At 40.3% G+C, this 15378-nt stretch overlaps 2 protein-coding genes across 9 annotated transcripts; both read left to right on the forward strand.

The window, feature by feature from the left end:
- The first annotated feature begins 1496 nt into the window (after window positions 1–1496).
- On the forward strand, window positions 1497–9355 carry LOC146524375 (cationic amino acid transporter 2). 8 transcript variants are annotated; one of them, XM_085132790.1, is made up of 14 exons: window positions 1498–2231; window positions 3246–3348; window positions 3446–3478; window positions 3771–4200; window positions 4652–4807; window positions 4886–5045; window positions 5181–5317; window positions 6521–6743; window positions 7240–7376; window positions 7993–8095; window positions 8176–8309; window positions 8449–8615; window positions 8691–8799; window positions 8889–9354. In XM_085132790.1, the coding sequence occupies exons 4-14, from the start codon at window positions 3831–3833 to the stop codon at window positions 9017–9019; spliced, it is 1827 nt and encodes a 608-aa protein (XP_084988916.1). In that variant the 5' UTR covers window positions 1498–2231; window positions 3246–3348; window positions 3446–3478; window positions 3771–3830; the 3' UTR covers window positions 9020–9354. The 8 variants fall into 8 exon arrangements, with proteins under 8 accessions (XP_084988909.1, XP_084988940.1, XP_084988916.1 ...); XM_085132799.1 differs by having other exon boundaries at window positions 3281–3348; XM_085132783.1 differs by having other exon boundaries at window positions 1497–3348; window positions 3827–4200; window positions 8889–9355.
- An 887-nt stretch (window positions 9356–10242) lies between these two features.
- Window positions 10243–13041, forward strand: LOC146524376 (platelet-derived growth factor receptor-like protein). The gene is made up of 7 exons (XM_085132862.1): window positions 10243–10468; window positions 10681–10826; window positions 10907–11049; window positions 11155–11306; window positions 11434–11727; window positions 11905–12044; window positions 12488–13041. The coding sequence occupies exons 1-7, from the start codon at window positions 10387–10389 to the stop codon at window positions 12536–12538; spliced, it is 1008 nt and encodes a 335-aa protein (XP_084988988.1). The 5' UTR covers window positions 10243–10386; the 3' UTR covers window positions 12539–13041.
- Window positions 13042–15378: the final 2337 nt, after the last annotated feature.

Raw genomic sequence — 15378 nt, forward strand, 5'->3', positions numbered from 1 at the left:
CGCTATGTTTTATGGATGGAGGCTTATACCACAAACAATGACCCTAAATTGATTGCAAGTTATTTTCTGAAAACAGTTTCATGCATCAGTGGATGTCCAGAGAGGTTACGTGCTGACCGAGGTACAGAAAATGGTTGTGTCGAACAAATGCAGATGTTTTATGGAGAAACCACACAGACAGTTTTGCAGGTGAGAAAGGTTTCCTTTACGGAAGAAGTACGGCCAACCAACGTATAGAAGGATGGTGGGCTACCCTACGCAAACAGAGTGCACAATTTTGGATGAACTTATTTCAAACTTTTCAGGATGATGGCCACTTCACAGGGGATTTTTTGGACAAAAGTCTTATCCAATTCTGCTTTCTCAATCCTATTCAGGTAAATTCAGGCATGTGCTCATGCTATGTAATGTCTTAGCTGCATAAATAGAAAATATAAATATGGTTAGAACATTTTTTTTCTTTAATTTAAATATGAATTTTATTTCCATTTTAATATGTCTTGATGCATGCTCAATCAGCCAGGTAAGGAATGTTTTTTGACAAAACATTTCTCACACTGAAAACGCTACATCCAGATGAACAGAATCAACTTTTTGGGATTCCATTTTAATACTTTGATGGAATTGTACTCATGTTATCAGTGGAAGTAACTGCACCTTTCTCAGCACAGGTGCATGGAGCATTTTTTTTTATTGCCACATGGTTTTAATTACTATGGAGTCTGTTACCTAGTGGTCCTTTGGGCACGGTTTCAGAAAGCAATCTTATCATTTGGTTAATTCTCTATTGAAAATATATTGTAGAATCATTGCACACTGAGTATAAAGTGTGCAATGAATTTTGAATAAAGTCAGAATTCTGAGATTAAAGTCAGAATTCTGAGAATAAAGTCAGAATTCTGAGATTAAAGTCAGAATTCTTTTTTTTTTTCCAGTGTCCCTAATCCTCTTCCGTAGAAATATATATTAATGCATATTCATTTTATTTATTATTGTAATGAAAACAAATTCATTTTCAAACTATGTAAACTGTATTCGTTAGATATGTAATCATTAATAAACATTTCATCTATGATGAGTCTATGATTGTGGATTCTGGATCTTTAGCTCTGAATTTTGAGTTCTTTTGGGGCTTTTAATGCTTCCTTATTAAGTCTTCTCTTGGTTCTTAGGTTGCTTATTGGTATATTTGTTTTTAATATTCTCTTGTATTTTGAGCCTCAGCTCTTTTTTAGTTTACCTCCCTGTCTTGTTGTCTTTGACTAGTATCAGCTGTTTTCTTTCCCCCAGATGTTTCCACTCTCTTTACAGCCAAAAAAACAAAACAAAACAAAAAACAAACAAACTTCTGTCTTTCTCTCTCTTTTTTCGCATGAAACATTAAATCTTTGTTTTAAAAAAATTAACAAAGCATCAAAGCTATTATACTCCCTTTCAGCACTGTATCTTTATTCTTGTACTCAGTTTAAGCTTTAAAGGAGTCCCTAAGAGGTCAGTTCATCCTCTGTCTGAATCAAGCTCCTTACTGTTTAAGGCCTGTAAGTTTTTAAAGCAGCTCTAGTCTGATTGGCTGTCCTTTGCAAACAAATGACTTGAACAGCGGGTGGGTGGAGTTTCTGTGCTCACAGCAAGAGTTGTGTGCCTTATTAAGTTATTGACTCTCGCTGATGTCATACAAATCCCGAAGCAGAAAAACAGATGGAAATAAAGCATTAGGAGCAGTCACAGTGATTACATCCACGTACACAGATTATTCAAAGCCATGATTATTAGGAGTAGCCACATCTATACCACTATTAGATGGCAGAAAATAAACAAAGTTATAGAGGCATCTGGTAAAACATAATAATATTTTTTTCGACACATTTCCAAACATCAGTAATAGTTATTTCTGATCAAATACGTGCACTTTATACAGCAAATTGTAAATCTGAAATGCAACAACAAATGAATGGGTACAAAAGCATTTTTCACATTCTGAACAGGATTTTCTGTTCACAGTTCTCACCCTGTGCCTTCATTGCAATAATGACCACATTATGATCCACACTGGTCGGGAGTAAGAAAGGCTACTTTGTAAATAATTCCACTGAGTGGGAGGGTCATGCAGGCCGGTCTTGTATATATCGCTGTAAAAGTCATGCTTCTTTCATCCAAGTCAGCATCACGGATTTTTTCGTTCCACTCTACTGTTGAAGTCACCAGTAACTCCTCGTGGGACTGAACGCAAGGTAATGAACTTGTGTGTCTGCTGCATAAAAATATGACGTCAGTTTCAAATCCCTGACCTTTTCTTTAATAAGAAAAGGTAATAATCTGTGCATTTTAATGACTGTGCTTCTTTAAATGCACAGTAGGCAGCCGAAAAACAACATTATAAACATTAACTGCTTAACTGCAATGATTAATGGGACATCTGGCTAAACAAACCATGTTTTTTTTAGTTAAGCATTACCCTCGATATGCTATCTCAGCAAGTGAGATCCGCAGATACGAATGCTTAAGTTTAGTCAAAAGTACTTTGACCGCACAGGCTTCCTCCCCACTCACCTCCTGCCTGCTGAGGTAGATGCCACAAGGGATTAGGAGAGCTCAAATCCCCTGATTGGAGATGAGAAGGTAAATGCTGCCTCTCAAAGTGTGCAGCCTCCTGCCCGAATAAGTCATAAAAGCTGCTTTGTCCTCCCCTATGTCATGAACTCACCGGGCCATTAGAGCGGCAGGCTCACACCTTCATGTTGAGATGGAGATACAGCTGCTTCAGTGCAAGCGGACAAACTCCACAACATAGCTGTAGTAATGAGACCGCAGGCTTGCTTTTAAGCGACACAACAATGTAAGGGCCCTCTGAGAAGACACAGTTATTGTTTTATTCATAGATCCTGGACACAGAGCATTAAAAAGGTATTTCTTTCTTTTCTTCCTTTTGTTTAGAAATGCTTTTTTTTTTTTTTACAGGTTTCTTTCAGTGAAGAGCAAACTTATAGACAAATTATATGATCACAAGACAATAAATAAAATATAGAAATCTGTAGCAAACCCTCAAAAATAAGAATAGGTGCATGTAATTTTTGATCTTATATTAAAGTAAATATAGGAAAAAGCTATGTCATCTTTGTTTTCTCACTGTGCCTTAACTTTGATTTGATTTAATTTGATTTTAGCAGTAGTTGATTAAAGGCAGCCCTGAAAGGCACTGCTGCCATGAGAACACATCTAACACATAAAGCTTTTGGACTCTTCAGAAATATTCAAAGAAGTAATTGTGCTGTGAATGAAGGCTTAAAGTGCAATCCTGAAGCCGGGGCGTGGATTTCTGTGCTGGGGGTGGCATTCTGGAAATCTCAGGTATCAGCACTATCATATCAGGAGAATGATAAAGAGATACATTTATAAAGGGATACTGTAACTGAGCCGAATGACACATCCTATTCCTACTTCTTAGCACATCTACGAGGTACAAGATCACACCAAATAGGTAAGTGAATGTGTTCTTAGTCTCACTTCTCTCAAGTGTTAGGAGAGCATGTTAGCTGTCATGTGATAATGATTAAGCTTTAATAAAACAGATTTTCTTAAGTCTTAACAGCTTGCATGTGCTCTTCAGTGCCTCAGTTTAATTACAGTAGTGTTCTGTTCTCTTTCTACACAAATAAAAACACTAATAGACTTTGAAAATCATGTTTCTCAGAAGAAAGAATCTTCTGCTGGGGGCTGACCTGACAATTATTCACTCACTGAAAAACACTCCTCACCTTTTGCCCCACTAGGTCACTCCTTAAATCTCTCTCGTTCACTCATCTTCCATCCTGATCCAAACCCACAGAAGTATGTCGTGCAGCGTAGTGAAGTCCTTTCTGGTGAGCCTATCCCGGAGGAAGCCCCTCGAGCCCGACGGGGAAGAGTCCACCTTCAATCGATGCTTGACCACTCTGGACTTGGTGGCCCTCGGTGTGGGCAGCACCCTGGGGGCTGGTGTCTATGTCCTCTCTGGAGAGGTGGCCAGAGACACCGCGGGACCCAGCATCATCATCTCCTTCTTCATCGCTGCCCTGGCCTCTATATTTGCTGGGCTATGCTACGCAGAGTTTGGTGCCCGGGTTCCTAAAACAGGCTCAGCATACCTTTACAGCTATGTGACGGTGGGAGAGCTCCTTGCTTTTATCTCTGGCTGGAATCTGCTGCTCTCCTACGTCATAGGTGAGTATGTGCAAATTGTAACATCTATTATTCAATGATATTTTCTTCCTTTATTGATGATTTAGTGATCTCTCCTCCTAGCTGTATATGCAAACAGTGTATAAACCTAACATAATCTTTTTACCACACTCTGATGCTCATAAATGATCAACCACCATTAAGAGACTATTTAATACTTTGACCTTTCAAAGAGTGGAACAGCAAATTCTTGACTGCTTTTTTTCTACCTCACTGTGTCATATCTCTTGCTACATTAATTTTATCAATAGCACATACCGGGATCACTGCTTTGCAACAATCCCAATAATAACCTCATAAACCAGGACTGTGGTTCAAAACCCTGAGTTATAAAGAGGGTAGGAAGTTTCTTTTTCTTTTGTTTATGGCTGCAGGTAAATTATGGCTGATTAATTAGTTTATTACATTAACTATCTATTCACTATCTGCTCAGGGACATCGACTGTTGCACTGGCATGGAGCGGAACATTTGATGAACTCATTGGGGGAGTCATATCAAAATACTTTGCAGAAAATGCTGCCATGGGCCTGCCTGGCTTAGCACCTTACCCAGATGTCTTTGCTGCAGCTCTGATCGTGCTCTTGTCAGGTAAAATAGTAAAACTGGTGCTAAATGGTGACCACAAATGAGGATGAGATCGCTGAATTAACCACGTTTTCCACGAAGGTCTCCTGTCTTTTGGAGTCAAAGAGTCAACGATGATCAACAAGATCTTCACAGCGATCAACATCCTGGTGCTGCTGTTTGTGATCATTTCTGGATTCATCAAGGGAGACATCTCCAACTGGAAAATCAGCAAAGAAGATGTGTTAAACGCCACTGCCATGTAAATAAATGCAAAAACAAAACAAAAAAAAACAAACACTCAAGTAAATCACGACCTATATAATTAAAGCATTATTGTTCTCCTGGATGAGCTAACTGGAAATAACTACAAAGTATTGCTCTCTACCCGCTGCAGAAACGGAACTGACATTGCTAATGCAACAAGCGAGTTTGGAGTGGGCGGATTTTTCCCCTATGGCTTTGGTGGAACCGTGGCTGGAGCTGCAACATGCTTCTATGCTTTTGTTGGATTTGACTGCATTGCTACAACAGGTAAGAAGACAATTTGTCAGTTTAGCTTAGTTCAAGCTTCTTTCAGCTGCTTCCTTATTAAATTTTTTGACTGACACAACCCCAAAAGGGATTTTTTTATCTCCTCCCAGGATCAAACTGGGGATCTTTTACCACTACACTATGTATCCAACATAACATAACATAACATAACATAACATAACATAACATAACATAACATAACATAACATAACATAACATAACATAACATAACATAACATAACATAACATAACATAAAGGACAAAGATAATTGGAAGAGAATGAATGGATGGAAAAAATATTGCAATCGTGGATAATGGATGAAATAGTGCTTTAATTCCAGAGAGGAGTAAATGACAATTATAATGATGAGTATTTCCTCTACATTCATTAATAAAGCACACTAAAAATATTAACTCAGTATCGCCGAGTATCTCCTTTGATTTAATAGAGCAGCTGATTTTTTTCACCATAGATTCTTTACATTTTTATGGTGGGTTTTTTAGTGGTGCTGGGAAAGGGTTAGAAAAATCGATACAGTACGCTATTGTATTGCAATATTTTGTGTGGCAACATTGTATCGATGCAGGGACAACACTCTGGAAATAATATGAACAATGAACAATCTTCCTGTAAATAATCACGGTTGGACTTGGACCGACTGTAATCACTCAGAGGGATCTACAAATTTACAAATAACTTGCATCTGATTTATAAATGCAGACAGATTGCCAGCATGTTGCCATCAGTCAGATGTCAATGAGAAAAACTCGAGGGAACTGGACTCAGCTGGCTGGAGCTGGTTGCATTCCTATAGAACAGGAAGTGCAGATTAATAGTTAGATTTGAAATTATGTCTGTGTTATCAGACACAGATTACATGTAATTTCCAAACTGACCTCATATAATTGCAGTGAGATAGCAGATTGACTCCGTCTTAACGCAACATTTATGGCAGGTTTCAGTAACTGTGTTGGTATGCTTGACAATTCCATTTTGTAGCAAAAATAAATAAATAAATAACTGAAGTGGGATAACTTTATCTTATTGGCTAAAACAGACTGACAAAGTTTAATGTTGAGGACATAATTTGCAGATGATTCTCTCCACTAGTTTTTATGATTTTTGTGTAACAATGCATGAAACCCCTGCAGGAGATTTATCTTGTAAGGGGGTCACTAACTTCTTGGTTTCCTTTCTTTTAGGAGAGGAGGTGAAGAACCCGAAGAAGTCTGTCCCTATTAGCATTGTGGTCTCATTGCTCATATGTTTCCTGGCCTACTTTGCTGTGTCTGCTGCTCTCACCCTTATGATGCCCTACTACCTGCTAAGTGAAACGAGCCCACTGCCAATAGCCTTTGACTACATTGGATGGGGTCCTGCCAAATATGCCGTGGCTGTGGGTTCACTGTGTGCCCTGTCAACTAGGTATGACAGCATGGGTAGTGCATGCATGGATCAAGTGATGTTTAAAGCTCAAAGTCAGAAAGAAAAAAGTGCAAAAATAAATGTATCTCATTTGGAAAAAAATAGAAAAATTGTAATGGATGTTGAAAAGTCCAAAATGTTGAAAAATAAATCTAGAAAAGTAGCTAACTCAAAAAGTTCATTAACAATGTAACGTTAACGTAAAATAACTCAGCTAAGTAATAATTAACAGACAAGGTGTGGAGGACGTGTCAGGTTCCAGAGGCTGTGAATGATTCTTCCACTGCCTCTGATGTTTGCTAGGTGGATAAATTGTGAAATTGCCAGTACATTCTTCCGACTTCAGTCATCATAGCATATTAAGCTGTTAAAAACAAGCCATACGTCAAATCAGTTGGTTAAGTTAGAGTGACTTTTTGACACTGATTTGTGAAATTACGAATTTAGATTACAAATTAATCGGACACTGCATTCATTTTGTTGTTTGTCTTTCCAGTCTGCTAGGTTCCATGTTCCCAATGCCTCGAGTACTTTTTGCCATGGCAAGAGACGGGCTGCTTTTCAAACCTTTGTCCAAAGTCACCACCAGAGGCAGTCCAGCAATAGCTACAATATCATCTGGCATTGTGGCAGGTACAGGTATACACTTTATAAACAAAAGTACTGTAAATATAATAGAAGTAATAAACCTAAAACAAAAAATAGTACATGTAATAAAATACTTTTGAATGTGTCCAGTAATAACTCTTATTTTAATGATGCTTACATCAGCTTTTGGTTCATACATTATATGAACAGAGGTACGGTTGGCAAGGTATCTATCTTAATTGCCCCTTGGGGATAAATAAAGTCTCTCTGACTCTCACTCTTAATCTTTGAATTCAGCTCTTTTTATTGTCATTGCAATATGCGTTTGGAATCCAGCCATGCAGTCTGCCTGTACAATCACGTGTGAACATTGCTCTAAAGAGCTTACTGGACTTAAGTGGTATGCTGTGGTACTGTAATAGGATACCACCATAGAAAAAGTAACCAACACTGATGACTCCAACCTCTTCTGGTATTAACATCAGCACAAAAACTGTGTGCCAGGAGCTTCATGATGTAGGTTTCTATAGCTGAGCAGCTCCCGTAGGTGTCATGTGTATAATATTTTGTACTTATGCTAATGCTGTTCTGCATGATCCACAGAGGTTGAAGTTTATGGGCTAGAAATAACATTTGATTCCATTTTTCTCCCTGGCTTTAGCCATCATGGCTCTACTGTTTGATCTGAATGCCTTGGTGGAACTGATGTCCATTGGTACTCTGTTTGCTTACACACTCGTGGCAGTATGCATCCTGATACTGAGGTACACTTATCCGTTAACACCCTGCAGCTATGTATTCACTCTGCTGTGCAAATCGACTGATTTTTTTGTGGTCGTTGTAGGTACCAGGTGGGTCCATCTGAAGACACAGAACTTAAGATCACAGAATCAAAGAAAAGGTTTAGCTTCTTCAAACCTCCAAAAACACCCAACTCTTCCACAGCGCGAACAGTCACGCTCTTGACCGTACTTTCTGGTAAGTAAGGAAAACATCACCGAGGCATCTTTACTGATGCTTCTGTAGCACTGAAGTTCTTTTCTTGACCAGCAACAGGTTCATGACGGGCTTTCTCACCTCTAATCTTTCTCCCTCGTCTTTTACTTTCCCACTGCAGTTCTGTGCATTCTTGCACTGTGCATTACTCTGAGCCAAGGTATGGAAGCTCTTGCCAACACTCAAGCATGGAGCATCGTGCTTGTCTGTATCTTTGGAGTGCTCCTGCTGGTCAACTTGTTCCTCATCTGGAGACACCCAGAGAATCCCACGAAGGCATCGTTCATGGTAAGAAGTGGTTCAAGCAATTTCTTGTAATCACCAACTAGGAATCTCACATTTCTGCATTTTCTCCTTCTTCAGGTACCTTTAATCCCTCTTCTGCCTTTACTGAGTACTTTAATCAATGTCTACCTGATGGTGCAGTTAGGCGGTCAAACATGGATCCGATATGCTGTCTGGATGCTAATAGGTATGATGGCTATATTTTTGTTTGAGAGGATTAAAGGGGCTTTATCTAGCTGGGTGACCCCCACTCTTCTCTTTTCTTCTCTTCTGCAGGGTTACTTATCTATTTTATCTACGGAATGCGTAACAGCGTCCAGAGGAAGCGACTCATGACCGACCACACAGAGCTCGAAACAGTCAGCGGCAAAACAGACAAGGATTCCATTAAAGAAGAGAAATTCTGAGCTCAAGCGGGGTGAAGACAGATAAACTGAGATGTTACAGTGAGCGACTTGCTTTAACTTATAACCACTGCTTGAGATGCACCGGTGCTGCTGCCTTTCAGCAGTCTTCGACAGCACCGAAGCAAATGGCCAGATAACTTGTTAACTTGACGGTTTATTACATCCTAACGCAGTCTGTTTGTTATCTAAATGGTCCAAAATGAAACACTCCCTAAGATATATTTGGACCTAGAAGATCTTCACTTATCACTGATTTTCACATTGTTGTTAACGATATTTATCTGTATGTCTTGTCGTATTAGTGAGCCTGTTCCAAAGAAAAAATATTCTGTAGATTATTTGCTTTTTATAATTCTGAAATAACAGGTTTACACTTTTCTTATCAAGTGCAAAATGTAAATTATTTTTATTTCAGTTTTACATTATTTTAATTTTATTTTAATATATTTTTTTAAATGTGCAGAATTTGACTGAAGACCTTATACTTTACAGAGCTGATACAGAAAACCTTTTATGGGATTTCATCTTCCATTTGTAAATATGGAAACTGCATGTGATTGTTAACTAAACGACTGCCACTGTACACTTGAATTAAAAATTAAATGATTTGCTTTTGTAAAACACTTAAATATGGAGTTACCTTGTTGCAGTCTGTGTCGATAAAGAGGTAAAAATAAAGGACTACTATAAGTTCACTCCCACTGCAGACGTGCGCAAAGAAGCAGATATGGCTCACTATTTAGAGTCGACTGAGAACAAAAGGACCTTTGAAAAGAAGCTTATCTGTGTCATGTTCAAAATCACGGCTTAGCTGGCCGCTCACAAGGAAAGGTTTACATTGTTTCCACTGCATCATCTCAGAAATGTACTTTAAGTAATGTGTGAATATTTTAGGTGCAAATCTTTCAGGCATATTAAAAAAAAACAACAACATATTAATCTAGAGCTAACTGAGACAAAACTTTTATTTACCCATAAAAAACAGTAATGAAGGACATAAAGTGTATTAAACACCAAATGCTCCTTTTCCAGGAAGTGTTTCTGAGGCTCAGACTCATGCTGCTAGCACACTTACAGTCCGGCAGCTAAATAAACAGGCTGTGCCATTCCAGATTGGAGGGGCCTCATTCTCTGGACCCTCATTGGTTCGGACAGGCTTGAAAGCCTCCATTGAGCCACACTGAAGGAATTTAGGGTACTAATGCCACTCCGAGGAAAAGGAATTTGCGTGACTCTAATAAACAGCAGACTGCTCACTTTGCAAGCTTTGCCCTCCTCCTACCTTCTCTTTCTTCTTCTCTCCTTTTCATTTCTGTTGTATATTTCTCTGGGTTGAACTCCATGAACTAACAATCAGCTCATCAGCCATGCCTTTGGCGAACATGTCTGGGTCAAAGTGGAGGCTGGTACTCATTGCTCTCCTTACTTGTGCCTTAATCTTCGAGTTAGGTAAGTGACATTAGTCCCTTGTCATCCAATTCGGTGAATGTGATATTCATAGATTTGCTGAGGAGGGCAGTTTTCTTTCTGTCTTTTGCACAATGTGGCTTATTCTAGAAGCAAAAATGATACTTTTTTTCTCACTTGCAGCAGCCTTGTCTTTGTTTGTAAAATATTCTGAAACATGTGCTCTGCGTACTGTGTATCTTATTGCCAAAAAGATGCCCAAGAGAAGAAGGCTGTTCCGGGAAGGACACCAAAGCCAAGGAAACCAAAGCATGAGAAATCAACAAACAAAGGGCCCAGAGCGATAACAGTCAAACCAAAGGTCAAAGCTGCACGTGCAGAGCAGACCCTCCTCACGCAGGTATTACGTATGTTATAAATTAACTTTTTGATTTTGCAAAGTTCACGACTAAAGTACATGTCTGTGTCTGACTAATAAAGGTGTTAAACAAAGGCAAGTTTAAGAAGGTGAGTGAGACCATAAATGTGCAAACAGGAGATACTCTGGAGCTGAGGTGCAGGGGCAAACCTGTGCAGTGGAGCGTCCCCCCATACCTGGAGGAGGATAATGATGGGAGGCTCAGGTAACTTTTCATATCTACAGATCTTTACTCATGAAGTGCAGCATAAGCTTGAGTAAGTAAGGAAGTAAATGTGTTCTTTCACTCCTTTTTGCTCTGGCTGTGCAGAATTGTTCAGTATGAGCGATATGGGGTTCTGACGTTGGTCAACACCACTGGTGCAGACACGGGGGAGTACACATGCTACCCAATGTACTGTGAAGACACTGACTGCAGGAAGGAATACAGCAAAGCTGTTAAAGTCTTCGTCTTCTTTCCAGGTGTGATTAATACATTTTATTGATGCTTAGGCTTGCATTTCTCTGAACTGCAGACTTGACAGGAATCTTTTTTACATTCTAATAATCTTGTCATAAATCTGCCATATCTCCTCTCTGTACGGACCAGATCCACAAGAACTATTTGTTCCATCGTCTGACTATTACAAGGTGATTCAGCTGAGGAGCAACTGGCCTACAGTCCTACCCTGTCAGGTGACGTCACCTGAGGCTAAAGTAACTCTGCACCGTGAGTACCCACCTGTGGAGCTGGACGTGGACAGGAGGGAGATCTCCTTTGATGTCAAGAAGGGCTTCACAATCCATCGACCTCGGCCATATCATGCCGGAGCTTTGTACTGTGTTGCCAGTCTGGGAAACCTGCGGCAGAGCTCTATGAAGTACATGCTCATCTATGTTAACTGTGAGTTCAGGTTTTCAAAATTTTAGAAATTTTTTCATAATTTTAGAATTTATGTTTTTGTTTTTATTGTAAATCAATGAAAACTTTTGAAAATTAAGGATGAAAATTACCCTTAATTACAGGATTACTGGTGACGACACAACATTTTACTTACTAATACATCACATTTGCTCGCAGATCCTAGGGCTCCTCCCGCTCCAGTGATCCAAGCGTCACCGAGCACAGTGACTGTGGGGGAGAATCTACGTGTCACCTGCTCTGCGATGGGAGAACGAGACGTGGCCATAGAGTTCACCTGGGATTACCCAGGACAAGAGGTCAGACACTCGTGGAAACAGGGCTTGTATGCTTTAATACAAACTTAACTTAGTTATGTATGGCTTTTGTATTAATTCTAATAAGCTTTCTTTCTGAAATAGTATGAACATAAATTCTAGGTTGTGAACTGAAATACTACTCAAAAAAAGTCCTGCAGTTGGCAAATATCTTCAGTCGGTTTAGCTTGCGTTGCCTTTTTAGCAAGTTTATTATTAGTCAAAAAGTATTCAACCTATGGACTGCCTGAACCTTATCCCCTTTAAACAGGGATTTAATAGATATGTCTTTATTGGTGAGCCATGAGGAAAAAACTGCATCATGATAACTCATTGTAATGTTTACTCCTGTGCTGTGTGTGTGTGTGTGTGTGTGTGTGTGTGTGTGTGTGTGTGTGTGTGTGTGTGTGTGTGTGTGTGTGTGTGTGTTCCTATGCTTGGCCCAGATTGGGAGACCTCCGTACACACAGGAGAGCGTTATTCCGGTCAGCGGATGAACTGCTCAGCAGCAGTCTCAGTCTGTGCTCCTCGTGGATGAAGTTAGAGACGTGGACCAGGGAACGTACACCTGCACTGCTCAGAACATGCAAGGAGCCAACTCAGCATCCACAACCATTAAAGTGGTCCCTAAAGCCAAACCTAAGAAACCATAAGTTGGATGACATTACAGACAGAAAGTCGTGGTGAGAGATCACAGCTGGGATTTGACTCTGTCTGAGCATTAAATGTTTTTTCTTCTTTTTAAAGATAAAAATATATGATCACAACAAAATATTATGCTCTCCAAACTGTATTGCTCAAGAATAGAGATGTGTTTGTTTAGGTAAATGTTTGTATATTAAACTTATATTTCCATACACTCACAAGCCTGACAGTCATTCCCTACTTATATGTCATTGTGAAAGATCCTCCCAAAGGTAAACACAGGATAAGAGGGGAAAAAAGGTGATTTAAGTGACTTCGAATGTGGTCTGAGTATTTCAGAAACTGCTGATCTACTGGGATTTTTCTGCACGACCATCTCTAGCTTTACAGAAGATGAAAAGAAAAAGATAAAATATCAATTTCTCTGGAGGAAAAAATGTCTTATTGGTGATATAGGGGAATGGTCAGACTGCTTTAAGCTGGGAAGGCAACAGTAATTCAAATATTCGCGTGTTAAACCCAAAGTATGCAGATGAGCATATCTGAAGGTACAACACTTCAGAACTTGAAGCGGATGGACTACAGCAGCAGAAGACCACGCCGGGTGTGGCTAATGTCAGCTGAGAACAGGAAACTGAGGCTAAACTGCTCAATAGAAGGTTAGGAGAAGGTTAACTGCCCTGATGAATGTTGATTTCTGGTGGCATAAACAGCATGAAAGCATGGATCCATCCTGCCTTGAATTAACAGCTCAAGCTGGCAGTAATTTAATGGTATGTGGGATGTTTTCTAGTAGCAACTGAGCATAGTCTACCTGAGTAATGTTGCTGACCATATCTATTCCTCTTTCCCTTTATGACCATTGACCTTATCATGAAGCTTGTCAATGAGTTCACTGTACTCAAACGGCCTCAGCAGTCACAATCAAACAGAGCACCTTTGAGATGTGGCAGAACAGAGGATTCACGTCGTGGCTGTGCAGCAACAACCCAGGTTTCCCTTATAAACGAGTGTATTGTGATGTGCTGTCAACCTGTGCACCTCACTTCTCACTAGCTTGGATTGGCTTCCAGCTCTCCTTGTTGAATTACACAAGTAGAAGAAGATGGATAGATGTTGTGATAAATTAACAAGCACTTCAGAGATAAAAAGTGGAAACCGGCCCTCACTATGACTTCCCCTTCTACCCATTTTGTTCCCCATTAACCCCAAAGTATTATTCATGGAGCATGTGTACAATAAAGTTGGAGATAACAGTTTTATTATTGTACAGAGTCCCACAGAAAAGCCAACACTCCAGTGAGAGGTTAGTTTCTGGTTAAACTTGAATCAGCTTATTTTTCTCTTACAAATTTGTATAGATTAAAACTACTAAAAGTGAGTACTCCAGTAGTGTTCGCCCTCTTTACCTGCTAGTAGTCTAGCTCTGGTATCACCTAAAAGATTTCTATCTATTTATTTTTATTATTACTTTATTGTTTTATTGCTATTATTAATCATATTATCTGCGCTGCTTCTGATTTTCTTGCATGAGCTTCTACTGTCGGTAGATGTCGCTGCCTCTCCTCCTCTCAGCTAAGTGTGTCAGTGTTACCGGGGGACAGGACAGGCGCATGTTTCCCTGCCTCTCGTGTTTTCCCTCATTCTGCTCTCCGCTATTCAAACCTCTGAGAGGGAAACCACACAGTCCCAGTCTGAACTCCACTCTCTCCACGCCGGTCGATCGCCAAAGTACTGGAAAATACTCCCGGGGAGCCACCTTTCTTCTTCTTCTTCTTTTTTAAAATCTTTTTTTCCTCCCTGCTTATAAGCACCGGGATACAGAACTGCAGCAGAGTGGCCGTGCTGGTTCCAGAGATGTCCTGCATGCGGAATATGGTGAGTGCCAGTTTGTTTTTCCTAATCTTGCCGTGATCTGCTTCCACTGCTGCGCATGCAGAGCTGCAGCTGGAAATTGTGTCAGTGCATGGTGCGTTGTGGTCAATGATGATCCAATAAATCAATCAATAAATAAAAACTTAAGACGTGAAAGGACCGCGCTTGATAAGACTGCCTGTGCAGATTAAAGCCTTTAAAGTGACACAGTGTCGCTCTCCCAAAGTTTTTAGCTCCTAAATCAGGGTTAATCCTTACGGCTACCCAGCCGTCTGCAGTGCTTTCACCCTGTCAGTGAGTATGTTAAAGAGAAGGGGGGTTGGTGGACCCATATATTTTTGTTCTTTTTAGCCTTTAACTCTGGTCACTTTGCAGCTTTGGTGGTCTCCTGCACTTCTACTGTTGGGCCTGCACGGTTGTAAATGTTTGGCTCTCTGTTTGATGCCCTGGAGTTTGGGGACAAAAGCTGTTTCTCTGTGAGCGTCTGTGTTTGGATGGCGTGGGAGGGGGAAGGAGGTTGGTGCCTGTGGGGGGATGTCTTGGGGACTGCCAGGCTGTCGTCGTGGAGACCAGAGGCCACAGGTGACCTCTGACCCGAGAAGTCGCGGAGCGTTGCAGAAGGAGTCCTTTGACTGCCGTGGTTATGGGCGTATGCTGACGCAAGAGCAAGCGCACATCAGAGAGACAAGTGCAGGCTGTTGTTGGAGACTGCGCGCTAACCATTCCTGTAATTTAGAATTGGAGGTGATGGCGGGGTGATGCTGCTGTCTCTGCTGCTGTGAGATTGCGCTCGTCACTGCATGGCAATCACCCAGAC

The sequence above is a fragment of the Neolamprologus multifasciatus genome, chromosome 2, assembly GCF_963576455.1.
Source record: "Neolamprologus multifasciatus chromosome 2, fNeoMul1.2, whole genome shotgun sequence".
NCBI lineage: Eukaryota > Metazoa > Chordata > Actinopteri > Cichliformes > Cichlidae > Neolamprologus > Neolamprologus multifasciatus.